This window comes from Aspergillus nomiae (genome assembly GCF_001204775.2).
Source record: "Aspergillus nomiae NRRL 13137 chromosome Unknown contig00341, whole genome shotgun sequence".
In the NCBI taxonomy this organism is placed as follows: domain Eukaryota; kingdom Fungi; phylum Ascomycota; class Eurotiomycetes; order Eurotiales; family Aspergillaceae; genus Aspergillus; species Aspergillus nomiae.
In genome coordinates, this window is record NW_015378396.1 from 1,331 (window position 1) to 27,714 (window position 26,384).

General features: G+C 50.0%; 7 protein-coding genes across 7 annotated transcripts; 3 read left to right on the plus strand and 4 right to left on the minus strand.

The window, feature by feature from the left end:
• Positions 1–1,537: 1,537 nt before the first annotated feature.
• Positions 1,538–2,622, minus strand: ANOM_010061 (uncharacterized protein; the record flags this gene model as incomplete). The annotated part of the gene is made up of 2 exons (XM_015555317.1): positions 1,538–2,417; positions 2,483–2,622. The coding sequence occupies 2 exons, from the start codon at positions 2,620–2,622 to the stop codon at positions 1,538–1,540; spliced, it is 1,020 nt and encodes a 339-aa protein (XP_015403412.1).
• A 1,201-nt stretch (positions 2,623–3,823) lies between these two features.
• ANOM_010062 (MFS multidrug transporter) lies at positions 3,824–6,929 on the minus strand (the record flags this gene model as incomplete). Its single annotated transcript, XM_015555318.1, has 9 exons — positions 3,824–4,133; positions 4,183–4,244; positions 4,312–4,601; positions 4,672–4,858; positions 4,921–5,095; positions 5,342–5,477; positions 5,585–5,772; positions 5,825–6,642; positions 6,702–6,929. The coding sequence occupies 9 exons, from the start codon at positions 6,927–6,929 to the stop codon at positions 4,118–4,120; spliced, it is 2,100 nt and encodes a 699-aa protein (XP_015403413.1). The 3' UTR covers positions 3,824–4,117.
• An 834-nt stretch (positions 6,930–7,763) lies between these two features.
• ANOM_010063 (putative C6 transcription factor) lies at positions 7,764–9,700 on the minus strand (the record flags this gene model as incomplete). The annotated part of the gene is made up of 3 exons (XM_015555319.1): positions 7,764–8,328; positions 8,396–8,685; positions 8,765–9,700. The coding sequence occupies 3 exons, from the start codon at positions 9,698–9,700 to the stop codon at positions 7,764–7,766; spliced, it is 1,791 nt and encodes a 596-aa protein (XP_015403414.1).
• Positions 9,701–10,523: 823 nt separating this feature from the next.
• Positions 10,524–11,106, plus strand: ANOM_010064 (cupin domain-containing protein). Its single transcript, XM_015555320.1, has 2 exons — positions 10,524–10,611; positions 10,685–11,106. Exons 1-2 carry the CDS (start codon positions 10,586–10,588, stop codon positions 11,076–11,078), a joined length of 420 nt encoding a protein of 139 aa, XP_015403408.1. The 5' UTR covers positions 10,524–10,585; the 3' UTR covers positions 11,079–11,106.
• Positions 11,107–13,152: 2,046 nt separating this feature from the next.
• On the plus strand, positions 13,153–16,439 carry ANOM_010065 (cation-translocating P-type ATPase; the record flags this gene model as incomplete). Its single annotated transcript, XM_015555321.1, has 3 exons — positions 13,153–13,389; positions 13,473–13,738; positions 13,799–16,439. 3 exons carry the CDS (start codon positions 13,153–13,155, stop codon positions 16,437–16,439), a joined length of 3,144 nt encoding a protein of 1,047 aa, XP_015403409.1.
• A 1,067-nt stretch (positions 16,440–17,506) lies between these two features.
• On the minus strand, positions 17,507–19,694 carry ANOM_010066 (Zn(II)2Cys6 transcription factor; the record flags this gene model as incomplete). The annotated part of the gene is made up of 3 exons (XM_015555322.1): positions 17,507–18,742; positions 18,793–19,304; positions 19,358–19,694. The coding sequence occupies 3 exons, from the start codon at positions 19,692–19,694 to the stop codon at positions 17,507–17,509; spliced, it is 2,085 nt and encodes a 694-aa protein (XP_015403410.1).
• Positions 19,695–20,293: 599 nt separating this feature from the next.
• ANOM_010067 (zinc-binding alcohol dehydrogenase family protein) lies at positions 20,294–21,339 on the plus strand (the record flags this gene model as incomplete). Its single annotated transcript, XM_015555323.1, has 2 exons — positions 20,294–20,343; positions 20,400–21,339. The coding sequence occupies 2 exons, from the start codon at positions 20,294–20,296 to the stop codon at positions 21,337–21,339; spliced, it is 990 nt and encodes a 329-aa protein (XP_015403411.1).
• Positions 21,340–26,384: the final 5,045 nt, after the last annotated feature.

The following is a 26,384-nucleotide window of genomic DNA, read 5'->3' on the forward strand; positions in this document are numbered from 1 at the left end:
TAAACTCAGCACTTGGCGCTGACTCTCTAGTATCTCCAGCCGTAGTAGGTGCTCGTCACAGCAAATGTGTAGGGGTGGAGAAAATGTAATCAAGGCGATTATTTTGGTTTTTATAAGAACTATGACAATTTAAAACGAATGATTGTTGTTTGCCTTACGTACATATTTGAACTACTTTTCCTTAATAGATACATTATATGAACGGATTGTTTCATAATACCCTGATCCCACTACTCCGAAATCGTCGGTAGCGTTCTGGCCACCTAAACTGCCTTTAGGTTCAGGACTTCTGGAATAAGGGAATTGTATGGACCTTTTGGTATATAGTTTAGGATACAGCGCGATAAATAGCGCAGATCACCTTCCTAATGTGCCTTATAGGGTTTCTGTATTTCGGTCAACATGGATATGGTTGTGTTATTGTCATACTTACCAATTGACCTCAATAATCTCAACAGCATCACATAATATAGAGAACCTTGTTTGAAAGAACAATCCTACTTATTCAATCTACGGCTATTTCTCTTTTACGACGAAGGATTGTACCTTGTACCAGCTGCTTGGCACTATTCAGACTCCTTTAACAATATGGTATCTTCTGGAGCAGTATATTATAACATTTAGTCTCACAATACAATTATCTCAGTACAATTCCAGCTTCGATAAACGAAATATTTTGATTTCCAAACAAGATACATACTTCCTTCGGAGCAGCGTAGTTGAATGAAATTAGGGTTCCAGGCTCCAGAGTGACATCACTGTGGGTTGATATACGTGCGAATCACCGGAATTAGCCCTGAATCTCTTATCTATAACAACATCTTGGTATCTCTATGGCCTATGCTATTATTGGAAGCGATATATTCTAGGGAATAGCCAGAAGAGCAACCCAGGTGTTAGTTTCTCTGCGGTTACGTCAGTCAATGATGTGATCGCAACTATTGCATGTCCTGCTTATTCCCTCTTCTGACTCATCATTCTGTATATAGCTCTGGACTAGTGTTTGTTTTTGACTAGAACGCTGTGAGTTTCGTATGGGCTCTGAAATAAGGTTTATTAGAGTGAATTTGGTTATGTGTCGTCCGACTCGGGGTGTTAATGAATGTTGGTCGAAAAAAAAGGCACTAAACGGTGCAAAGAAAACCGGCCAGCTATGTGCAATATATGATATCATTGATAATATCCAAATGGTATCTCGCTCTATACAAAACGTCTATATCTCTGTACAAACAGGCGCTCTCATAAGTCTCAGCGTTTCCCGCGGGGGACACTCATGCAGTGGGGTAAAATCGGAGCCACCAGCAGCACACACATTCGGTCTGGGCATATGTAGTAACCGGGTAAGTCGCCCGTGTGAAGTAGTATGTACCTACGCCCAGAACAACAGGAATGCATTCTCTCGTCATGAACGCCTCCCCCTCACCGCATGGGAACCGGCCCGGTCAGTGAGGGTGGGTACGGATGCTTAAGTATAATATAAGCAGGCCCGCGATTTAGGGTTAGGGCCCGGGTAAGGGACCAGTTCAACCCGATCCGGTCATTGCCAGCCACTTCCGAGTGGGTCGTTGTCCACTAGTGGCCAATCCGATCGTGGCGTGAGTGATTTTATTTTTTGCCTTCGCGATAAGATAGGGATTAACTCAGCCTCGTTTTCATACTCCTCCCCGCATAGCTGGAGTTGCTGGTGCATGAATGCCCGCCCCTCGGTATTGGCGAATCCACCAATGCCAAATGCCGGGATGATCCGGCACATGCGCGTCAGGGACGCGCCGATCCAGTCTCGGCTGACGCGGGCGATTCGGTCGCGAGCGGGCAGCTGCATCGGCCGGTTGTAGAGGTCGAGGCCGAGGAGGTGGATGGGTGTACTGACGAGCTGGATTGAGGCGGGGATGGCGAGTTGGGCGAACAGGATCTTGGCGTAATCGCGGGAGGCAATCCAGTCGGGTACGGAGCTGGATACCACGGCGGGGAGATTGAACGAGCCGAAGATGGTCAGACCGTCACGGAGAAGGAAGGCGGAGTAGGTTGCTAGTGGCATGGTGCGGATGGAACGGCGGAGGAAACCGCTCTTGGAGACGGGGGTGGGATTGGGGATGGGGCTGGTTGGCTTTGCAGCTGGGGGGTGACCGAAGAGTTGGGCGAACTTAACATCTTTCCAGATGCCCACGGACGAGTTGACGACGAATGTAGAGAGGAACGTCGCCATTCCCGCAATGGCATGGTCGACATCAGGGTAAACCCGGTCGAGGACTGTTTCTGTGGCATTTGCTGCTGCAAAGGTTGCGGTGTAGAGGCCCCAAACTAGAAGGCTCGGGCGAGATGTGAGGAAAGTCGCTGGCTGAGTGATGGAGAGCCACAGATGTCGGCGGAACGCTGGCAAGAGGGGTTGATTGTGTGAAGACTTCTCTACGACAAGTCTGGGTGCTGTCAGCAACATTCTTCCTGGTTTTAACGGCCGGCTGTATGATATAGTGAAACGTACCGGTCAAGAATCATGACGGCCGGAGTGATCAGTGATGCTGAGCCTGCTGCAGCTATCACATCTGCGGTGAGGAGTTCCGCCAGGCGGTTCCTCTGCATGGAGAAGGGAAATGCCTGGTGGATAGGGAAGTCTTGTTCCATGTTGATTGCGGTAACGTGCTCTCGAATTTAGGTAGACCGTCAATCCATATATTATTTACTGGGGTAACGAGGGTTGATTTCAGGGCGCGTCGTTTCAGGCGTGTAACCGTGTACGTCTAGTGACTCAACAGAGGAAAAGAATAATAATCAAAGGAATGGGTAACAAGAGTCTATGCCCGTTCGTTAGATATAGTTATGTACGGAGGGGAAGGGCTCGCCGGGGAACTCACCTATTCTCGCTCAAACGCTGGGGTATACTGGGATAATGATGGACAAAAGAAAGGAACCTGGGGATAGATCCAAGGAAAAGATCAGTGAAGGAGGGGCTATATGAAGAACCACTGTACAAGTAATTGTCCAGGAGGTCCATTTAATGACGCCCAACTGTCAAGCCCACAATATTTACAACGAAGCATGAGAAATTCGGCGCACGCGACCAATCAAACACGACCGGCCCGGGAACCCGGGTACAGTCGGGGTATTGGACGGTACCAGCCTGCCGAAAGGTGAGAGTAATGGAAATTCAAGCTTCTCGACCGACTGGGATTAGAGGTGGATCGGTCTTCTAGAAGACGAGCTGGGCAGAGCGAATTGGCGGGCGCGGCGGTGCTGGACCGGGTGGAGTTGCCCTAAGGGGGCTGCCCTGCCCTAACGTGCCCTAAACTCCGCATTGATCTACGGCGTACGATACAGTCGAGACTTAGTACGACGGCCGATTCTCTGATCGTCTCCAGGGAAAAGAACAGCAACGAGAACAACTTGTCGCCGAGCGATAAGCCCGTCTCGGTAATAACTCGGAAGCTATGACTTGTCCTCGGCGCTTCGCGGAATACTGTCCAGCCAAGACAGCAGCATCGCGTCCCTTTTATAGCCCCGTTAGCGAGAGTGCGCGACAGCCTGCCACACGATCTGAATGTTTCACCCTTATCACCCTCAGCCTCTGTGTCAATGTGTTTTGTAACGATTTGCAAATCCCCTCCAAAGTGGAGCGGACTATATGCAATAGGGGTCCACTTGTGCAGATGATAAGCTGATAAAAGATCGGTGTGCGCCCTGTTCCTGGCGGTTGGACAACGCACACCCCCTGGTCAGCGTGGCTTGTTTCAGGCACCGCATCGACAAGATACCAGCGTGATTCTTCAGGATGTGGTGCCTGACTACTCAATAATAGTAGATCTATACCAAGGAAGAACCACTCAGCCGGCTCAACAACAATTGCATGTTCTTCTAAGTGTAAGTGGGGTCTTAAATGGTGAGATTCGGCTTCACAATGCTCCATTGACCTTTCAAGTATGGTTAATCCACCACCAGTGCACCAAATTTCATGCAAATAGCTTACTGTATCAAAACTAAAAGCGAATGCCAACTATAGCTGCAATAAACAAAGAGAACGCTTCGAACAGATTGAAATCAAGCAGTCCAGGAATCGAGAAACTCTCCCAGGACAGTTTACAGTGATATTGAAGATGGTTTCCCCGCTCCGATGGGATCTCTCTTACATAAGAATGCAACTACCCAATGTCAGCGTTTCCATATACAAATAGAGGTGATCTGCCTTACCAGCTATTCTGCTTCTTCGCAGAGGTGTAGAACATCTTCGATTGCGAGGACAAACCCTCACTCTAAAGCCCAGTTAGCTCCTTTTCTGGACCCACCTGCCACATGCACCGTAGAGGTAATAAACCATACCTTATTGACCAGGTCATCAATCTTCTCTCCACGCTCCAGGACGCTCTCGATAGTCTTGTGGAGAACAATCTTGGTCTCGTCCAGCTCCTTCTGAATCTTCATGATGCTGTCCACCTGGTGTGGGTCCTGGTAGGCCGAGATGTATGTCTTCAGGGAGGGGAAGGGGACCGGCTGGGTGGAGGAGCCCGCGTTGGGGTTGAGGGTGAGGAACTCATCGAGGACCTTGGAGAGGATCTGATGGGCGGCCAGCGAGGGGTATTCGTTGTCGCTGATAATGACACCGGCGATGCCTTGGGTGCGCGCATACACGTGGAATGTGAAATCTGAGGGGCGGTCAGGGGGGAGTTGTCGGGTGGCGACTAGACACGGGCAACCACTTGCCTTGCTCCTGGATATCTTGTCTCTGGCCTTGCTTTGTTCTCTCAGCGACCGTCTTGCTGAACATGGTCATGAACTCGCTGATGCTGCCCCTAGTGAAGCGCGAGTAACTGGTGAGCTCGCGCTCCGCACACAGCTCCACCGCCGGCTGTTGGGCATTCTGTAGGACCTATCACGCACGAAGCAGGTTAGACAGACACGACAGTCTAGTAGGGACCTCCACAGACTCACTCCGATATAGAGGATCTTCATTTTGACGAGCTCCGAGGGGTTTCTAACTGACTGACGTCGTGGACAGTTGGCTGAAGTTTTGCGGGGATCTAATCTCGGAGGCGGAAAAGCGCCTCGCCTCACCGCCTTCGCCCATTTTTTCAGGCAACCACTCACATGCTCCAGTGTACCATGACTTGTCAGCCTCATCAGTTAGGCAGATACACACGTCCCATCATGATATTGAAGTATTACAGTATTATCCTATGTACAAAACGTATCCAGGTCAAACATCTAAGTCATGTATGACCCACACTATGTATTCCGGCTTTCGGCGGTCAACGCCTCTCTCTCTTCCACAGTCAAATCACTCTTTGCATGGTGAATTCGCACGAAGAACACAACAATCAGGCCACCAACTAATGCCAGCGCCGTCTCATACCAGAAAACAGCCTTGAAGCTCTTAAACTGGCCAAGATGCTCTGTTTCCGACTTGACAATATCCGCGAACCCCAAAAAAACGGCAATGCCGAAGTGTAGAGTGCAATTGATCAGTGCCCCGGCCAATCCCTGTTTGGCTTTGGCAGATGAGTGGTGATAAAGATGTTTGAAATGTTGAAGCTGATGTCGATGCCGACTGTGCCACAAATCATGGCCGGAAAGACGAAACCCCAATATATCCCACCTTCGGGAATCACAGCGAAGAACAACCCCGAGCCGGCGTATCCAATGCAGGAGATAAGCATGAGGAGCGTGCCCGAGACCTTGTGCATGATAAACCCTCCTGCGGTCGCAAGGATGAGGCCTCCGACCCCCATGGGGGCTGTCCACGCCACGATTTGTAGCGGGCCCGCACCCATGACATCCGACATGCTGCAAAGAAGGTCAACACCAGACTGAAAAGTGGCAGAACGGATTCACTTACTATAGAACTGCGTATAAAAAGTATATGCCGAGACTCCCGTAGAGCAAAAGCAGTGCAATGACCAACGGTGTCAGGTATTTGACTGCAAACAAGTCCCCCGGAAGCAGGGGGTTCTCGACCACCCAGCCTTCCATGTAGACCATAAGTCCCAGAAAAATCACTCCCAGGCAGAAGCAAACTGGGATGTATGGTGTTTTCCATCCTTGCGGTGCGTAGGAACTTTCCGCAATCGCAAACACGAACAGGACAGCTCCTGGTACGGAAAGACAGCATCCGACCCAGTCCATTTTCACGTTGGCCTTTTTCCTCTCAGCAAAATCGCTGGGAACTGAAAAATACGAAGAGATGAACGTGACAGCGGAAAGGATTGCTCCAATGAAAAAGTACCATCTCCAGGAGAGGAACTGACTGCACAAGCCTGAAAAGAAAATCCCGGCAAAGAAACCCAACGCCGCACATGCGCCGTAGACGCTGAAAATGAGATTCTTCCGCGGACCGGGTCGATATGTGCTACCCAAGATCATTATCCCCGACGGAAGGAACGCGGCAAGAGCAAATCCTTGCAGAGCTCGGCAAATGATGAGCATTAGCCAGGTTTGAGAGAAGCCGGCCAGGATTGATGAGACTGTCAGCCAGCCTGCCCCTGCAAGGTAGAGCACATAACCCCCATACATATCTCCAAGTCGACCGAATATAAGAAGCGTGGACGTAACCACGAGAGACAGTGCGGTGGATGGCCATACCACCGACGCTTCTGGGATGTGCAATTCCTTGACCAGCGTCGGAACAAGAACATTTGAGCCAGATATGTAATATTCCTATCAAGGAGTTAGCTCTTCTGAAATATTTGAGCAGCATGCGTGCAACAACTCCATACCGCAAGAATCTGGGACATGACAATCGAAAATCCAAAAGTCAGTTCCGACCAAATATTCGAGAAGCACGGAGGACGTTCTCGGCCAAGTCGCTCGAGATCTAGGTCTGATTGCTGCTCTAATTGCGATGGAGACTGCGGTGTCCCCAGACCAGGAGACCCTGTCTCCTCAGCGGACTTCTCCATGTTTGGATCCGATCCACTGAGTGGTGTTTCTGCAATGGGTGCCATGGCTGGCTGGTGTTGACTTTGAAAAATGACAAAGACGTAGTCTTTTCTGGGGAAACCAGTTTTATATCACGTTCTGCATTTTTCTTTTACTAATCGATTCATGGAACATTCAATGAATTTCTAACTACCGACGCATCGTGCAGACAACCACGATCGGCACTATGGAGGGCGTTGAGAAGCCATTCCTATTAGGATGAACCAGTTCGGAACATGCCCACCGGGTGGCCAATAGCTTCTAGCGGGCAACTGCAGTCGAATCGCACCTCTCTCCACTAACACTAGAAGCGAATTTTTCCGAACCACGTAGCTTAGTGGCCCAGATGTCAGCGTTGTCTTTAGCCTCAACCTTCCACTTCAACTTCCGTTTTAGGAAGTTGTCGGGAGTGGGGCCAATTCACAGCTTCGCGCCTCTTTCGGGCCTGCTCCATGAATACCAGCATATTTTCGGTTATAATTTCTTTGCATTAAGATCAATGACTCACTGGCTTTGGGAGAAAGAGATTTCTGCTAAACAATGGCATCTAAACCACGAACCCCAGTCTGGGTGGTCTCACAGTCATCTAGTGCTGGTACACTATAATCCGGGAAGAGCGTCCGTGCTTTACAAATGTTCCTCTCGCACCCTCTATGTTCCTCCCTACGATCATCGGAGTTTTCAAAAGTTCCCTACGTTTGGAAGTGGTAAAATAATTGGACCGACTGCCCGTTACAGGTTCTTGAGCCTCTCGAAGGCAGCAGATGTGCATTGAGATTGACAATGGCTTCTATTACAATGATCGCATGTTGTCACTTATGATCCATTGTCCATTCCCCACGAAACGTCACTCAGATCACCTAGCTGTACCAACCACAGAGATCCTCGATAGAGCCAAGGGAAGAGCTATTTGTTGTGTCGTTGCTCGGTACATATGTGGCTAGATCAAGGCCCCCCTCTCCTCCCCCGAAAGACGGTCCAGCGCTGGAACTGGGCGTTGCAGTATTCCTGCCCACTCCCGCCCCGATTCCAAGCACCGTCTGAGCGATCGTCTGTAGCTCGCGCACATTCCTTGCGATTCGCGGCCACACCTCGCCCAGCACCTTGAGACATCCGAGCGTCATCCGAATCTGATCTCTCGCAGTGGACAATTGAGTACCTTTCAGTAGAGTCGCGCAGGCTGAAAGTAGCGCCAGCGTTCCCTCGCTCACCATGCAGGTGGTAAATGGCGTATGATGAAATTCAGCAAGCGGCAGTGCTAAAAGGCGGATCTGGGCCTCCACGGCTCGCAGCACCCGCACTGTGTGTACATTAACTAGATCTGGGATGGGTGTGTCGAGGGGTGGCTCTCGGGCACAACTTGATATATCCTCCACTGCATTGAACTTCAGGGCTGAGAACGGCCGGTGTAACCCGATAGCGGACCTGCCAAATGAGTTCAGACTACGAGACAATTCAAATATTGCAAGGTGGTGCACGAGGGCGGCCTTACACATGGATGAGCAAGTGAGCTTGGAACATTAGCTCGTCGACTTTCCCGTTCTTGTCCATGACCTGCTTGCGATCATTCGGTAATAGCAATCGCCATCCGTCCAGACTACTGTCTGCTGCTTGAATGACATGCGTCGAGTCTTCTTTGGTTGCGATCTTCGGGGCTGCGGATATCGCCGCTGCGGCACATTGTACGGCTCCGATGAGATATGCAAAGGATGAGAAATGGATCGGTTCAGTGGAAAATTCGCGACAGTTGAACTCTTGTAGCGTGCGAGGCTCGGGTATATCCTGGCCCCCGGTGAGCTATCTCAGCTTTTCCAGGGCGCTGAAACAGGCGTCCAACGAAGCTTTGGGTGGCAATACTTACCCCCGACTCGTACTCTAACTCTTCACAGGGTAGTTCCACCGTAGGGGAAATGTTCGCGACTCGAAAGTTCATGGTCCCCAGGGTGCCGGTGTAATAGGCGTCCACGGTGTACAGCATCCACCATGTCCGCCTCCAGCATTCCCTCAGCACGGGATCGTCGCCCCCATGTGATGCCGCAAAGTCTGAAAGAAACATCTTCAGCTCAAGGGCAAGTCCCGTGGCAGCGTCCATCTCCTGTTTGGCAGCGTCTTTATAGTCGTACCAGAATAAAGCTATAGAGAGTAGGAATCTAGATTGGACTATGATTGGGTCAGACGGTGATGCCTGTAGAAAGCATGCCTCAAGCTGGTCTCTCAACGAGACTGGCCATTCGCGCGAAGTGTAGATAGATCCTATTAATCGCATCGCAGCAAGAAGCGGTGTGAAGCTGGACTGTCTCTGTGGATCTTGATACAGTCTTGTGAGATGTTTCTGGGGTAAGAGAAAAGGGTGACATCCATGGAATTTCTCATAGTATGCCTTGATTAAGGGGTCATTCTCGATGTCATCGGTGCTTGCGCCCGGATACGAGATGCCTAAGATGACATCGCCAACACTGATCGTCTCGCTCGGCTCAGGGCGCAGGCCCCCCGCCATCAAGGGAGCGGAATGCCCCTGGACCTGCAAAATTGCTGTATATGACTGACGACTGGAGTCAGAAGTTGATAATGTCCCCTCCCCCGCCGCAAGTCGTTGGCGACGATCAGCCAGGGCTGCGCGGTCTAACCCACCGCGACGGGATCGTGCGTAGCTACACTCCTGGCCAAGCTCAGTGCAGCGGGCACAGCAAGGCCGCTTGCCATCGCACTTGACATGACGCGAGCGACACGGTAGACAAGCCAGCGAGGAGCGCGTGGCTCGACGACTATGAGAGCTTGATGTAGAAGTAGAATCCATGGTGGTCGTTGATCGTCCAGGTTGAAGCGTTGGCGGGTATTCATACAGGGCCGGTAACTAATCGTACAAAAAATACGTCCTTTCAACTGGTAAATCATTCAACACTGCTGACGGGTACCCGTAATAGGCTATCCATCAAATCGAATAACCGTACCAATGATTGTAGTGGCGAGGCCATGTCCACCCACTTACCCCACAAAATGAACTATTTCTTTGCCAGGTGTTGACGGTACAGGGGCCATATACGGCATGATTCCTAGCTAACAGTAAACTGGCCGTCTTGCTAGAAACAAAAGGCTTTGTAAAAGACGTTTCCAGTACCGTCATGAACAATATATTTACACGCCCAGTAAGTAAGGAGTGCTTTACAAGCCTTTCTCCGCTGTTTTTCAACTGCAGATACCCGCTGCAAGCATATCTGCGAGTCGGGCTTAACCGTGGGAACCCGCAGTCATTCCTCATCCAGGAATTGAGGTGACAATATCGGTATATCGGGTACTCGGTGATCATGAATCCGTGAACAGGTCATACCCTCCCGATGGATAGACTCCGAGAAAGCGTAAACACCATTGGCTCGGAGAGTAAGTGCGAAAACGCGTTCTGTGAGTGAGGATGAGGAGAGTTCAATGTCATTCGTTGGATGTGAATTGGCTTTTCGTCATCTCACATCCTCACTCTCGTATTGGCGATGTCCTAATCGATTGGCGTTAGGCTGTTGGGAAACAGAACGATTTTGCAGTCTGTTTCCAGATCATCCATAACGTATAAATAGTCTACTTCGCCCGGACTTGAACAAGGTCAGGCTCTAGCTTATACCCAACTGATTCAGTCCAACTACAGAACACCCTTTGGACGTGTTTGATATAACTACATACGTATCCCGCTATGGAAGAACCAACCTACGATCCGAGGTATGTACATACATCCACGCTAACATGACAGAATACATCTAACAAAGATCTTCGCTAATATCTACAACACCAGCTGTCCTCTTGCGACCACCACTGTGGTCTACCAATATAAGCTGGCCAACTGTCCTGGGAAAACTACAGTGGGCCTGCTCGTCGAATACCCGCCCAATGGTGCTACGCCCCCTCATCGGCATGGAGGAGCTTCCGTCTCTGCGTATGTGATCAAAGGTTCGGTGTTGAACAAAATGAACAACGACCCGATGAAGGTGGTCGAGCAGGGCGGGTCGTGGTATGAAGCCCCGGGGTGCCATCATCGGATCAGTGCCAACGCCAGCAAGACCGAACCCGCGACGTTTTTTGTGAACTTCGTTCTTGACACCGAGACGCTGGAGCGAGAGGGGCCGGCTGTTCTGGTGCAGTATGATGAGGAGTATAAGGATATTGTCGCCCAGAAGATGAAGGCTTGAAATAAATGAGCTTTGTTGGGTTCGGTCTACTTGGGGGGGTGCTGTCTTATCGTTTTGCTAGGGCAAAATGCCAGCTCCACGTGGGGTCACCTGTATACGCTACGAAACCTATGTGTGTACATATCTCATACCAACAGATCGTGATCAATCTGCAGGTTGAAGGATGTATCAGAAACTCTCCATTTTTGATGAGTATCCAAAAGTGTAGATTTATTGCTCAGGAAATGAGTCATTGACCTTGGTATTCCCATTAGATAGCTCCCCTAGTGGGTTGAGTATGTTCTATACACGGTTAAGAAAAACCGTCAGTAGCAGAACAGGGGAATGCCTTTAAGAGAAAAAAGAAATCTATTAGGGTCCCAAGCATGGTTTCCAGGCTGCACACAGTCTCAATCGCTCGCTAGATTTCCCCAGAAGTTCTTATAACAAAAGTTCGTCACTTCTTACACACGATTGGCGATCTATAAGGCTATTCAGGCCATGTAGTTATCGTATCCCTTCCAGATCACAAAGTGAGTATAAGCTGTGAAACAACGAAGAAGCTTGATGGCGATAAGCGAAATCAAAGTTCATTTGCTTGGCAGATAACATCCCATCGTGTGCCAATGAGACAATCGCGAAATAGAACAACTCATCTCATTATGTCACGTAAACTTCCAGGACACTTGCTGGTGAGATATGATAATGCAGGCTATCGATGCCGTCACAGAGATACGAAAGAGCGGTCTTAGACTCAGGTAGCATTGCAAGGCATGCAACTACGTGTACCCGGTAGTCTGAGCCTTTATGCCCGTCTTGCCTTATAATTAGAAGGTGGATACTGATCAAGATCCCCCGATAATATACGTCAGGTTTGAGGACCTCGGTGTAGGATCGGATCGACCAGTATAGGGCACCCGGAGAGTAAGCATATTGAACACATCTCATGGTTTACGCAATCGCCAGCAAACATCAGATATATGCGAGCAGTTCTGAACCGAACGGATGGCCAACTATCTCGTGGTCCCATTAGCAAGGCTCAAAACAGCATTCTCTACTCCGTATTCCATCTACTGTTGCATCAGGTGCAGAGGACTCCTATCTGAGAGATGTTTCGGGTTTCAGTCTCTGCAGATTCCTATCGCTGGCACCGACCAATTGGATATTTGGGGATCGGCTTCGTGGCACAAACCGCTCACATGTTGACCATCGCTTAGTATCCGACTATGCACCTTGATTTTCTCCACGAAAACTGTACGGGGACCAAACTCCAGAGTGGAGAAATAAGCCCTGAAAGGCGCTCCGATCGGTGTTTAATTCCGCCCGACGATCGCGGGTCAGCCAGTGTCATGGCAGAGGTTCTGCGTGGGTACCCTATATTGCATGGATGCTATTCCACCGGAGATGATAGATCTACGCCAACGTGAATTGGCGCTATGCAGGACACACCGACCAGCGCCAGGCTGTTCTTTGTCTGAACGACCCATGTCTATCATGGCCGCGTCGAGAAGGTGCATGGAGGATTTTATTAGTTGTGCCAAGCAAAGGAATTTGCGCGCTCTCCACCGGCAGCGTTGCATTCGTGCAGTGGGGAAGCAAACACGAAGCGAAGAATCGTCTATTCTTGGCAGGCGGAAAGGGGAAAAAAAAAATTAAATAAGAAATAGAATAAGAAGAAAAAAGAAATCAGAAAATGAGCACGTGCGGCGGCGATTTCACAATACTGGTAGCCCTCGTTTCGTGCCATGATCCACATCGACGAATTCGTCATTTTTCCAAACGCTTCCTGCTTCGCCAACCCTCCATACATTGTCCGCTGGGCTGGGCGCCAAGGAGCGCTCCGATCTCTTCCAATGACTGTCATCCTGCATGTCTAGGCATGGCACGTCCTGGACTCAGCCAAACGCTAAAAATCGGATCCCCCAGCACGTTGGCCAATTCACTGTAGTCTGGTTAGGAATCACTTAAAAGGTCCCTGTCTCCTCCCACTCCATAGAGAATCGAACTCCATTGCCCATCAGTATCGATCGTTCCTAGATCAGACCCTCGTCAGTAAATACGTCTGCATAGGGGTGCAATCAAAGCTTCCTCTCCCATGCCGGGCGAAAAGAACATTACCTCAGGGTCCGGGGACTCTCCTTTGAGTCAACCGGCCCATACTCTTCCCTATGATGTTGTGATTAGAGAACTCGGCTCCAGACTCGATGAGGGTTTGAGCTCGGACGAGGCAAAACAACGTCTGCACCAGTATGGCCCCAACAAGTTGGAAGAAGGCGAAGGTGTCTCCGTCATCAAAATCCTCATCCGCCAGGTTGCCAACGCAATGATGCTAGTTAAGGGACCCACTTTCCTTTGTCATGATCCCCCCTTCACTGTATAAGAGCTCCCAGAGTCTGATCCAATTCGTCGTTGTAGGTCCTGATTCTGGCCATGGCGGTCAGTTTCGGTATCCAGTCCTGGATTGAAGGTGGCTTCATCTCCGCCGTGATCGTGTTGAACATCATCGTCGGCTTCTTCCAGGAGTATGCCGCCGAAAAAACCATGGAATCTTTGCATTCGCTGAGCTCACCCACCGGTACAGTCTCCCGAGACGGTCAGACCTTCTCGGTTCCCTCCGTGGAGATTGTTCCAGGTGATATGGTTGAATTGCGAACGGGTGATACAGTTCCGGCAGATCTCAGGTAGGTCCTCCGTGTATATTATATGTCAGTTCAATCTCGGTTAACGGTGAATCCTATCAGATTGGTCGAAGCCGTGAACTTCGAGACGGATGAGGCCCTCCTCACGGGAGAGTCTCTACCTGTCCAGAAAGAATATGACTCCACTTTCAAGGAGGACACTGGCCCCGGCGACCGTCTGAACATTGCGTATAGCTCCAGCACGGTCACTCGTGGCCGTGCCCGTGGTGTGGTGATCGGTACCGGTATGTCCACGGAAATTGGTTCTATTGCTGCCGCGCTGCGGGCCAGCAATAGTAAGAAGCGTCCGGTGAAGCGTGGCCCTAATGGGGAGACCAAGAAGCGCTGGTATGTCCAGGCGTGGACTCTGACTGGAACCGACGCTGTCGGCCGCTTTCTTGGTGTCAACGTTGGAACTCCGCTGCAGAGGAAGCTGTCAAAGCTGGCTATCATTCTGTTCGGAGTCGCTGTGCTCTTCGCTATCGTTGTCATGGCTGCCAATCTCTTCAGTGACAACAACGAGGTCATTTTGTATGCGGTTGGAACCGGTCTGAGTATGATTCCGGCGTGCTTGGTGGTCGTTCTTACCATTACTATGGCTGTGGGTACGAAGCGCATGGTTGAACGGAACGTCATTGTTCGCAAGCTAGACTCTCTTGAGGCCCTGGGTGCCGTAACGGACATCTGTTCTGATAAGACGGGTACCTTGACTCAGGGTAAGATGGTTGTCAAAAAAGCGTGGATTCCCTCGAAAGGCACATACTCCGTTGGCACCTCCAACGAGCCCTTCAATCCCACCGTTGGCGATGTAACATTCACTCCGGTGTCTCCTGAGCACTTTGACGATGAAAAAGAGGGTGAACCGGCGGCGAAGCCCGAGGACCTCATCCCGGGGAACCGTCAGCTGGAGGACTTCCTGGACGTGGCATCCATGGCGAACTTGTCTCATGTCTATAAATCCGACGAAGGGGAGTGGCGCGCTCGTGGTGAACCAACCGAAATTGCCATTGAAGTATTTGCTTCGAGGTTCAACTGGAATCGCGACCGATGGACTAAGGGTGAAGGCGCTGTGTGGCACCAGAATGCCGAGTTCCCATTTGATTCCACGATCAAGAAGATGTCTGTCATCTTCACCAAGGTTACTCCGCAAGAGGAACGCTCTATGGTTTTCACCAAGGGTGCTGTCGAGCGCATCATCGATGCTTGTACCACGATCATCTGGGACCAAGACTCGTCCACACCTGTGCCCATGACCGATAGCCACCGCAACTCGATTCTTCATAACATGGAAGAGCTCGCCAAACTCGGTCTCCGCGTGTTGGCCTTGGCTCACCGGCCGTACAAAGCAGAGAGCCGTCTGCTCGAAGATTCCGATATCAACCGTGAAGATGTCGAAAAGGACCTCTGCTTCCTCGGACTGATTGGTCTGTATGATCCTCCGCGCCCCGAAACGGCCGGTTCTATCGCAGCTTGCTACCGTGCCGGCATTGAAGTACACATGGTCACTGGAGACCACCCAGGAACCGCCAGAGCCATCGCACAGCAAGTGGGAATCCTCCCTGCGGATCTCAGCACGGTGGCAGCCGACGTGGCTGACGCTATGGTCATGACCGCCGGTCAATTTGATAAACTCACAGACGACCAAGTCGACGCTCTTCCCACCCTACCTCTGGTCATCGCACGCTGCGCGCCCCAGACCAAGGTCCGTATGATTGACGCCCTCCACCGCCGCGGACGCTTCGCCGCCATGACCGGCGACGGCGTCAACGATTCCCCATCCCTCAAGCACGCAGACGTCGGTATCGCCATGGGTCAAGCTGGATCCGACGTCGCCAAAGACGCCTCGGACATCATCCTGACAGACGACAACTTCGCCTCCATCCTCAACGCCGTCGAAGAAGGCCGTCGCATCTTCGACAACATCCAAAAATTCGTCCTTCACCTACTCTCCGAGAACATCGCCCAAGCCTGCACCCTCCTCATCGGCCTCGCCTTCCAAGACAAAGACGGCCAGTCCGTCTTCCCCCTGTCCCCCGTCGAAATCATCTGGATCATCATGATCACCTCCGGCATGCCCGATATGGGTCTCGGCATGGAAGTCGCCGCCCCGGACATCATGGACCGCCCACCGCAAAACAAAGCCGGCATCTTCACCTGGGAAGTGCTGATCGACATCCTCGTCTACGGGCTGTGGACCGCCGCGCTGTGTCTCGCAGCCTTCTCGATCCGCATGTGGGGATTCGGCGACGGCAACCTCGCACGCGGCTGCAACCGAGAATGGAGCGAAGAGTGCGATCTCGTCTTCCGCGCGCGCGCCACCACCTTCGTGTGCCTGACGTGGTTTGCGCTCTTCCTCGCCTGGGAGATGGTGAACATGCGACGCTCCTTCTTCCGCATGCAGCCCAAGTCCAAGCGCTACTTCACGCAATGGATGCACGACGTCTGGCGCAACCCGTTCCTCTTCTGGTCCATCATGGCCGGCTTCGTCACCACCTTCCCCATCCTGTACATCCCCGTCATCAACAAGGTCGTCTTCAAGCACACCGGCATCTCCTGGGAATGGGGCATCGTCTTCGTCGAAGCCATCCTGTTCTTCATGGGTGTCGAGCTCTGGAAATGGGCCAAGCGCGTCTTCTTCCGTAGACGTGCTCGTGCAAACGGAACGCATTCTCTGTCCCAGGACAATGCCTCCCAGATGCCTTAACATTTGCTTTCCCTGGTCTCGCTTCCATTGCGGCCAGGGAACACTCCATCACTGGGTTTATGCGTGCGCTATACGGGCCTCGACTTATTGGTTTTGTGGATGCTTTTAGTAGTAGTGAGTTTGAAAAGGGGTGATTGGGGTTGTTGTTGTTGTTTTGTTTCTGTGTTTATGTTTGTTTTTGCTTTCGTTTTTGCTTTTGTCTTTGTTTTTATTTTTGTTCTTGTTGTCATTTTAGGTTGTGCTTGTGGGAGCAGTGTATCTGTACCACTTGGGCTGAGCCTGGTAGATAGATTTGTAGGCGCAGTAGGTAGTTTAGGAAAAGAATGCCACTTCGTAACGGGTTCTGGGAGTCACGACTGTCTACTAGCCCCTCCCGGATGCGGTATTTGTTTACTGGATGATTTTATTCCCTCGTATATGCCTCCTTTACGTAAATAGGCCGTGTCATTGGTCGGCCTGGTATTAGCTTGGAGTATAGTAGATTATCTATCTTTATATCTATGTCTCGTTTTAAGAACACTACACTGTATATAATAATCGCAATTGACCGAAATTGAGTTTAGATCTTCGCTGATGGCGGGCAAGTATAACGCCTAACCGAGGATTGGATGGCGATCGACATCGACCACTAAACAGGGGCCCTTCCAACGAACGGGCCGAGGTAACGCAATTTAGAGCTGGGGAGTTGCCTGTGGAAGGGTTGGTTTTGGTTAGATTTGTTAGTAGCAACGGTAGCAAGATCATGAAGAAGCCAGGAGAGAACCCTTGGGACGCGGTATCCTGCCTACGCGAGGCCGCTGAAGCAAAGAAAAGTAGCCCAGGATAATAGTTGATAGATATTGTATCAGTCTCACACTTTGGAGGTTCAAGGCAAATTCGCAGGCCGTCTGGGTTTCGGCCAGGGTGGAATATCTTGAAAGCCAGAGAGATCGGTCGTCACGATAGAGCTGGTCGTTCGTCATTTGATCCACAATAAAGGTCGAGGCTATGAGCCTGGCTCGGGATCTGTCCCTCGTCGTGGTTCTCGATCTCGCCGTCTTTGATCCTGCTGTCTTTCCTCGACCTACTCAGTGCAAGCATCCCGGGATGCTGCTTGGGTCGAGCCCATTGCTAAGCCATTGGCAATTAACTTGAGAGCCCGACAGCATAGCAACATCTGAAGCCAGGGTTCCAAGCATAGGGAAAACCTCGTGTTGAGGATACATATACGGTGTCGGAACAGGTTGGTGTCTATCGTAGTGGTGGTATTGAGATACTATCAAGTTAGTGTAATGATCGAAATGCATGAGAAGGGAACCATACTCTAACCAAGGGAACGAATCGACTAAGACTTGATTCGTGTCTACCACTGGATCCGCTGCCAACACTGCCTGTTTAGCCACCTTCATCAAGTCCATACTGAGAACTTTTCCAACGGTGTATCCAGTATGTTCAATGTCATCTAAGCATCTGATGCCCTGCTCCACCACAGCGAATGTTTCATGTGCCTTTTCTGGTTCTGTTCCCAGGTTCAGCACGTCGTACAGTAATGTCATGATGGCGGAGACCATGTATGAAGCCAGCGCCCCGTCGTACCGGATATCGGGAAACCGCCGAAAATAGACGTCGTGAGCCAAAGTGATCAAATTGCGTGCTGCCGCCGTCGAGTTGTCGATGCATTCCTGCAGACGAATACAACCTGCAGCGATTCGCTGCGCTTCGCTTGTGGATGTGAAGAAGGTCGTTAAAACCAGGGCCGGTCGGTATAGAAGCATCCGCACAATATTGTAGGCGAATCCCAGGCTCAGACGCTGAATTTCTTGCCAGTCCTCGCCGACGGGTACGGACTCGTCGAAAAAATGCAAGTACTCTGGCAGACATCGGGTGGTAGCTTGTAAGGCTGCATCGTATTCCAGAAGAGTCTGTTCCACCTTGGCCATGTCTACAAGACTTTTGATACTAGCCGGAGAGTAAACGTCCACGGAGATGTGGTCGGCCAATTTGGCAATGTCGGCCATAACCCTTGTCCACGTGCATTCAACTGCTGGCGGATGGAAAGGCTCATCCTTGTAGCATGGGATATCTTCGGGATATACGGTATCAATCTGGTTGTCGGACAACGAGGAAGGTCGGCCCATATACACAGACGATAACCGCTCGAAAACATACATAATCCAAAAGGTATGACGTAGTCGGTGCAAATGTGGTTCGCGACCGCCAGTCACTTGGGATCTATGGAGACCTAGGACCATGGCAGTTCGAGTAGCATGTCCCAGGTACAAATACGCATCGTTCTGCCGCATGAGTTGCAAGGAGTACATGGCCTAGGATGTCAATTATACATCCATACAAATGAAGGCTGGATCATGCGTACCTTCAATAACATCAAATTCACCGCCTTGACACTTGGCTCCTGCATGAAGATAGAGCCTTCGGACACTCGACTCGAAAAGTATTCGGCCCATTCATCCGCTCGGTTTTCTTGCTCACTTTTCTTCAGTCTGATCACACGAGCCCCTATGGCCAAGACCATGAATAGGATTTCTTGGTTCTTCACCGGCCGACCTCGTATCGGAGTTTCCCACATCTGCTTCCACGAATCAATAATCTCCGTATACACAAGCACCGGCATCTGCGGGTGGACGATTCTAAAGTATGCTTCAATAAATACATCGCCTAGAGCTTGAGGGAGGAATGCCTCCGCCGCCAACCGTGACCGGCGCAGGTCGCCATCGGCATCAGCCGTGAACATGAACCTCTCCACACCCCATTTCAGTAAGCCATCCGGGACCGGCCCCGTGCGATAGGTGAGTAGTGATTCCCGAGAGGGCGGTTTTTGAATTCGTTGATAGATTCTTTGCAGGAAGGCGCATCCAGACGACGGGCCTGAACATGATCAGCATTGATCCAGGTCTCCAAAATACATCAGCCACCCTCACCGTAGAATTGGAAATTTCCTGTCTCGGGGTTGGAGACTCCAATGCCGGCCCTCAGCTCGTACTGCCGCTTGAAGTGGGCCGGATCGTCGACGAGGCGGATATTCGGACAATCTCCAGGCACTGCTGGGGACTGTGGAGCCGGTAGTAACGTTGCTGGGGTCCGTGGCTGTTCTTTGGTTTGGCGACTTTTTCTGTTACGTATGCTGCCCGTCCGATAGACGCATCTTTGAGGATTTCGGGCGCAGGCGTTGCATGGTTGTTCGCCGTTGCACTTAATTTTTCGCGAACGGCAATGCTCGCAGGCTCGAGGCACACGCTCCCTTGGGGAAGGAGTCATTGTGAAAGAACATAGACCCACACCGGCTAATCGGTGTAATGTCTGCAACGTGGAATGAAAGTGATATTTCTGTGCTTTCTAATCAAATGCCTTTGTATGCACATCGGGATATCATTAAGCCGATCCAGCACATATTTAGAAACTCGCATTCATTGGTCAGATGGAAACAGCAAGAGTTTGGGTCTTGATATCGACCAGCCGATGACTTTTCTTTGATGGTATCTTGCCAAGAAACCACTAATTTCTAGGATTGATGTTAGTAAGCCAGGAAGACATGGGACAAAGAGAGTGACCATGGAACTCACCTGCGTTACTCAATTAGGACATAGTCTCTTGAGCCGAGGAAGATAAGTTAGTAGTTGGAAGTAGAAAAGGTGGAGATGAGTTGCCGAGCGCTGGAAACCAAGCTTATGAACTGGTGGATTAGTAATCTCACCAAGTCCGCCATGGATTTGTCATCCACTCTTTGTTCCAACCAACAATATAGTTATACTTCGCGAATCTTACATATTGTTCCCTGGTCGCTCCTTGACCTCCAATGCCCCTCCTTTTCTCCGTTCTCCCCATGATTCTCACTAACTACACTCTACACACTCAAAATGCCCCAGAAAGCAGTTGTTTTCACGGCTCCTAAGCAGATATCCCTCGTGTCGGACCGCCCTCTACCTAGCTTCGCGATGACTATATTTTGATTAAAACGGTCAGCGTAGCACTGAACCCCACCGATTGGAAACATGTTAAATGGGAGCTCGGGACCACTGGATGCCTCGTGGGATGTGACTACTCCGGGATTGTTGAGGAGGTAGGCAAGGACGTCAAGAAACCCTTCCGCAAAGGTGATCGAATCTGCGGTGTTACCCATGGCGCGAACGTTTTGGAGCTCGAAGACGGTGCCTTCGCTGAGTATATCGTTGCGAAAGGTGATCTTCAGATGCGCATACCCGACTCGCTGAGCTTCCAAGAGGCAGCCACCTTGGGCGTCGGCATCACCACGGTTGGGCAAGGACTCTACCAAAGTCTGAAGTTAGCCTTGCCAACTGAGCCTATCTCCCAGCCGGAGCCGATTTTGATTTACGGCGGCTCTAGTGCCACCGGCTCTCTGGCTATTCAGTATGCCAAGCTTTCGGGCTACAATGTCATTACTACCTGCTCGCCTCACAACTTCGACTTTGTTAAGAAGCTAGGTGCAGATGCTGTATATGACTACCGGGATCCCAAGGCCGCTGCGGCTATCCGTGAGGCTACCAACGATAATCTGAGACTGGTCTTTGACACTATCTCTCTGGAGGACAGTGCGAAGTTCTGCGACAACGCTCTTTCAACCAAGGGTGGCGAGTACAGCAATATACTGAATAGCAAAATCGAGCGTGAGAATGTCAACGATCGCGCTACCCTGGGCTACACCGTTGTTGGAGAGCCAATCCAGCTCGGCGATCTCGAAATTCCTGCGATACCCGAAGACAGAGAATTCGCCGAGATGTTCTGGAAACTCTCCGAGCCCTTGGTTGCACAGGGGAAGATCAAGGTGCACCCGGTTAAGGTTTGCGCCGATGGATTGAGCGGTGTGCTGCAGGGGTTGGAATTGCTGAAGGAGGGCAAGGTTAGTGGGCAGAAGCTGGTTTATAACGTGGCTGAAACTCCTTGATTTTGGATATGGTCGGCTCTTTCCTTGGGGTCCGAGACTCTGCGATTGCTACCGTTTATCTCATAATGTTAACGAAATAGTCATCATGACACAGAGACATTAGCTAATCTCTCTGCATCAATTGAATATTGTAATTCACATACCTCCTGACAATATGCAAGCGTCGTGCATTCCACTAATAGTGAAGTCATACGGTCATTCCCAACAATGTCGACAGTTGCATGATAAAACAGTGACAGACGCTATCATACGATGAATGATAGAAAAATTCCAGAGAATGTTTGACCTATCTTCACAACACGAGCATAGTATGACTTACGTCGTCATTTCTTTGTTCCTTGAAATCCTTTGTGAAGCTCTGAGGTTCTTTGTATGAGCCTGTCTATAAAAAGGCCCTCGTCTTCCTAGCAATCGTGTCTAGACTAGTATTATAGTCAGCCATTCACTACTATATCTAATTAACTGGCTCCATCTTTCCGCTCGCTTAGTATATATACCTGCCCTGGATCATCCTTCATGCCACATCTACCATCAGCCAATCTATAAACGCAAGTCTGCATCGGCAGAAGACATATGTTATATTTCTATCCCACTACTGAAGCATCATGGCGTTATAGGGTCATATCTACTTTTCCACTGAGGCGTAGTCTTCAAGCCATCGGTCTTGTCAACCTCACCTTGTTCATATTGATGTATCATGCGTCCACCCTCAAAGATGCCCCATGAAATCGCAGAGGCCAAACAGATGGTTCACATGGACTTGCCCGGCCTTACTACTGGGGCAAATAAAACAAAATCTCATGTATTGCATGAGGCAGCCTTCATTTCCAGAGCTCAATTCTTTCCAGAATATATATACTTCCACAGGATGTGGAGGGGAGAAAACTGCAGTACTCCTGGCTCAATGATGGCGAGCTAAAAACCTCGGCGAACGAATTCGAACGCATAATGAATCTCATCAACGCAATCGACCCCCAGTCCAGTGGAGCTCCGTGTCCTCTTGCCAACGTTCGTGCGCCTAGCTCGCTTCTGCACTGTATTGAGCAGCGCAGATCCTACGAATACACAAGCCGGCTGCTGTTGAGAAGGGCGTGGATCTGGGTGTCCCTTGACGCACGCTCATCAGCCATAGGGGATGGTCTAGAGACTAGACAACGTGGTATTTATGACATCCTGACTACACATTATGTTGGATGGTAACATCTTATATCATAATGTTTGTTTCAAGTGTGTTGGACGATATGGCTACAGAGACAGATAAGTCCTCACCACTCGTCTAGGAAAGTCAGCGCCTTGCGCGCTCGAGACACAGCGGGCGATGAATGAATATCAGCAGTCAGAGCCGATCAGTAGTCGCTGGGCCTCAAATGTTGCCGTTCATAGTCGTATCTTCAGGTTCGGGCGTGGGATTACCCGGATGATCGTGCACCATACTGCCCCTACTGGGGTGGCGGCTTGCTACTATCTGTGGAGAGACACTACGCCCTCTCTTTCGCCTTCCAATAAACTCCAAACTCGATCACTTAGGTCCACGTGTCGCGTTTGTTTACCTTTTCGCTTCTAGCGGCCGACTTTCGACACGTACGATCATCATCAAGGCTAAGTACGTAGCCTCAACTATCGAGCTCGGTTTCCGGACAGGCGTCACGGCCTCGACGCGCCCTGTCGATCCTTTTGATCACAAGCACGCCAAGCAGTCTCTTGAACCAGTACGTACCGGTTCAAAATGTCAGACAATGGGCACAATACATAAGGCTTCATTGACAATGTTAAGCCATAAGTGCCACAGGCCGTTATGTTGGTCCCAGGTTTTGTGAGAGTTGCAGAATCCTCCTTTGCATCCACCAAACACAGTTTGCCACTCTGTATTGACGATACAGACGATTTCTCCACAGTACCTACACAGTCTTGACATCTGATACTGTCTCTTCACTGTGGTCCCTGGAAGGCCTGGCTGGGTAGAGCTTTCTCCGCAATAGTCTTTTGATACCCTTTCCTTTGGAAGAATTTGATATTGAAGAGGGTTTAGAGAGACTGCCCGTACCAGATACTGTTGGTATGTTGTAAATGAGGATCTGTGCTCGCCTGCGAGCTACTGGCTGAACAATACCTGATAATCCTTGTTACTAGAGAACGCTTATTCCGTACTTGCGATAAGTGACTTTGACACCGACAGTGAGCCGAGATCACGATTCATTGTGATGATCATGTTAATAAGTGTGACCTGTCATCTCGCCGCCGAACCGAAACTCTTGCCCTCTTTCTTTAGATTGATTCGGCGAAAAGAGTTCAGCCGTTCCTCCCTGGCCTACTCTGCTCCCAGAGCGCTTGGGCATACATGCGATAGCGAAGTCAAGGCCATTATGGAGCAGTTTCCAAAAGTACCTCCAAAGTATCCAATCTGGTTGACTTGGACTTTTCATCAGTCGAAGTCAGCAACGCTATCTCACTTGCGAACTCTATATACGATTGATTCGTATAAAAAGGCTCAATCGTCTCGCTGACGAACAGTTAGTTGCTGGGCTGTGTTGAGGCTGACCACCGGGGCCCTCACCTGGTAGTGGCGTGGGGTCTGGGACCATGGCGATGAACTATCTCTATCCGCATTAATTAATTGGACAAGAGATCATGTGGTCGTCTGTGGACTACAGTTGCTTTTCATCAGGGGTTTGGATAAGTCCCTGTCTTTCCTCAGCAAGACAACGGCACTCGGTATAGAGTTTCCATCTCACAGATACACAGAAGACTTCACTCACAGGATCAAGTCATGGAATGAAGGACCTCGCAGCCCGTAGTACGGGCAGTGTCTATCGCGCCCTTCGCCTGATTCCCGCCGTGCCAGTGGACAATGAGCACTATGTAGTAGCCACAGAAGCTGGAGTAGCCGCGCGGACTAACGGCCGAATGCTTGACCCGCTATGCCGACTTTTATTTCGGTCCATATTTGGGCATTGTTCAAGGCGCTAGAGCGGTGCAGCCTATCAACTGCTTACCTAGCAGTTGACGACACAAACATATCGTCTGTTGCATCTCGGACCTGAACGGCAATACTATACAGTACACAACTGCAAGTGTGCACGCTCAATATCAATTCGAAGTCGCCTAAGAAAAGCATCAGAAAATCGACGTATACAAGGAGCTCAAGCTACGCTCTCTATATATAATGACAATATCCAATGATTTTGTGTTGCCACAGCAAAGAAGGGTTTAAAGACCAGTTTTACGAAACTGGTAGTCACGCACAACTAGAGTTTTTTGGGCACGTTCAAAATGTATTGCAGACCAAGGCCGAAAGAGAACGAACGTTCAGGGACTCGGGAAACTTCGCAAAGCAGACGCCCTTGAAGTAGCAAAAAGGATTCGCAAGACAGATGGACTTGAATCTGCCACTAATGTCGACGATTTTACTTTCCCTGTTCCAGAATCCATGGACAATCATTAGGGCATGGCCACAATATCGATCAAAGCGACGGTTAGAAGACCAGCCCCTATCTGAACATCGGACCGGCAACTCCCTCAAGCGCCATGAATACCTAGAATCTGGGAATCTATATACGGCTCCACCGAGATACAGTTCACGCACGGATTTCTATATTATACTGTCTACATCGGGATCTTTCAAATACCACATCTTCGCCAATTTCAGCTACGGATCCAAACTATTACAAAGGATCCCCATATATTACTATATTCCTTTCTTTTAGGCCCTGAGCTGCTTGTGCAGCTGTGGACAATACTTCCAGCAAGTGACACCCCATATAACTTCGTGGGCCATTTGCGAAAGTCTCGAGAACCCTACGGCATAATGGCTATGCCTCAAGTTAATTTAAAAGACATGGTATCTATTGCTACAGACTGCCGTTCGTGGCGGAGTCAGAAGGAACGCATTATTGCCACACTGGTACCCTTTTTTCCACTGCTGGAAGATCAATGGTAATCAAGTATCAATTATATCCAAAAAGCGATGATTCTTAAGTTTTATTCCTATGACTTGGGCTGGAGCTTAAAGGCCTGCCCGCCTTTGTTGCAGTACGGCTCTGGATTTTGATAACGCGATAACTTGGTTGAACACTTATTCTAGAAGATAGGTACAAAGCTTATACTATCGGTAGGATTTTAACGAATATGCGCTCGATTAAAAGCTATGATACCTATAGTCCAGCGTATACACGCAATTCTGGCTCAGTTTTTCCATGGAACAAATCCATGCGCACTGACATTAAGTGGATTATGAAGGAGGACAAAGGCTTTGGAATGGTACTAAAACAAAAGGAATGGGGAAAACACTGTAATGGGTAACTTCCTTAGAGCGGTTAACCGTGCGAAATGTCCTTCATACTCCAGTGCAGCGAGGGCCCGCTGTCTTGGGCCAATATATCTTGCTGAAGCATGTTTTGCAGAGGGAATTTGAATTGATCGATACCAAACGCGACCAGCTCGGGCCCAAGGTCCTGTTCACATACTTTCCCGATATTGAAACTTTCACCATCAAAGTCCCTTTACCCCCTGGACAGGCTGGCAACCCTCTCTGGCCGAGAGCGGCGGTTAATCCGCGAGCCAGGTCTGTCCGCTGGTGTGGATATAGCCAGCCAGCGTAATACCTGATTATCTTCTGGATAAGTATGGGCGAGAAACCAAGGTCACTATGGAAGAACATCGACGACGACCTATTTGTACTCAACCCGCATAAATAAAATAGACCACAGGCTTTGCGGGACGATACTGAAAATACTCGGCATGAAACCCGCGGGGAACATCGACCAGCGAGGAAGACTAATCTTTAGGAAGAACCAGAATTGAAATACTTTTTCTTTTGAACCTTTCATATCCCGAATCAGTATTGCATCCCACCATGTCTGGGTGCAATGATTTCGCTCACGCAGACTGCACACAAGCTATGTAGTCGTGGAAGTGGGATATTCGGAATCGTATCCACATCTCTTACAGAAGAAAAGTCTGTGGACTCAAGAGTCTACCCAAGTGAACGTGGTTGTTCTTGTAAAATGGAACAAAGGGCCAAATCATCAGGTATCGGGCTACATCGA

What these genes read in the sequence shown, in the direction of transcription:
- ANOM_010064 (XM_015555320.1), top strand. Translation starts at nt 10,586, where the DNA reads ATGGAAGAACCAACCTACGATCCGAG. An exon ending in GAACCAACCTACGATCCGAG is followed by an intron (nt 10,612 to 10,684) that starts GTATGTACATAC and finishes CTACAACACCAG; the next exon opens with CTGTCCTCTTGCGACCACCA.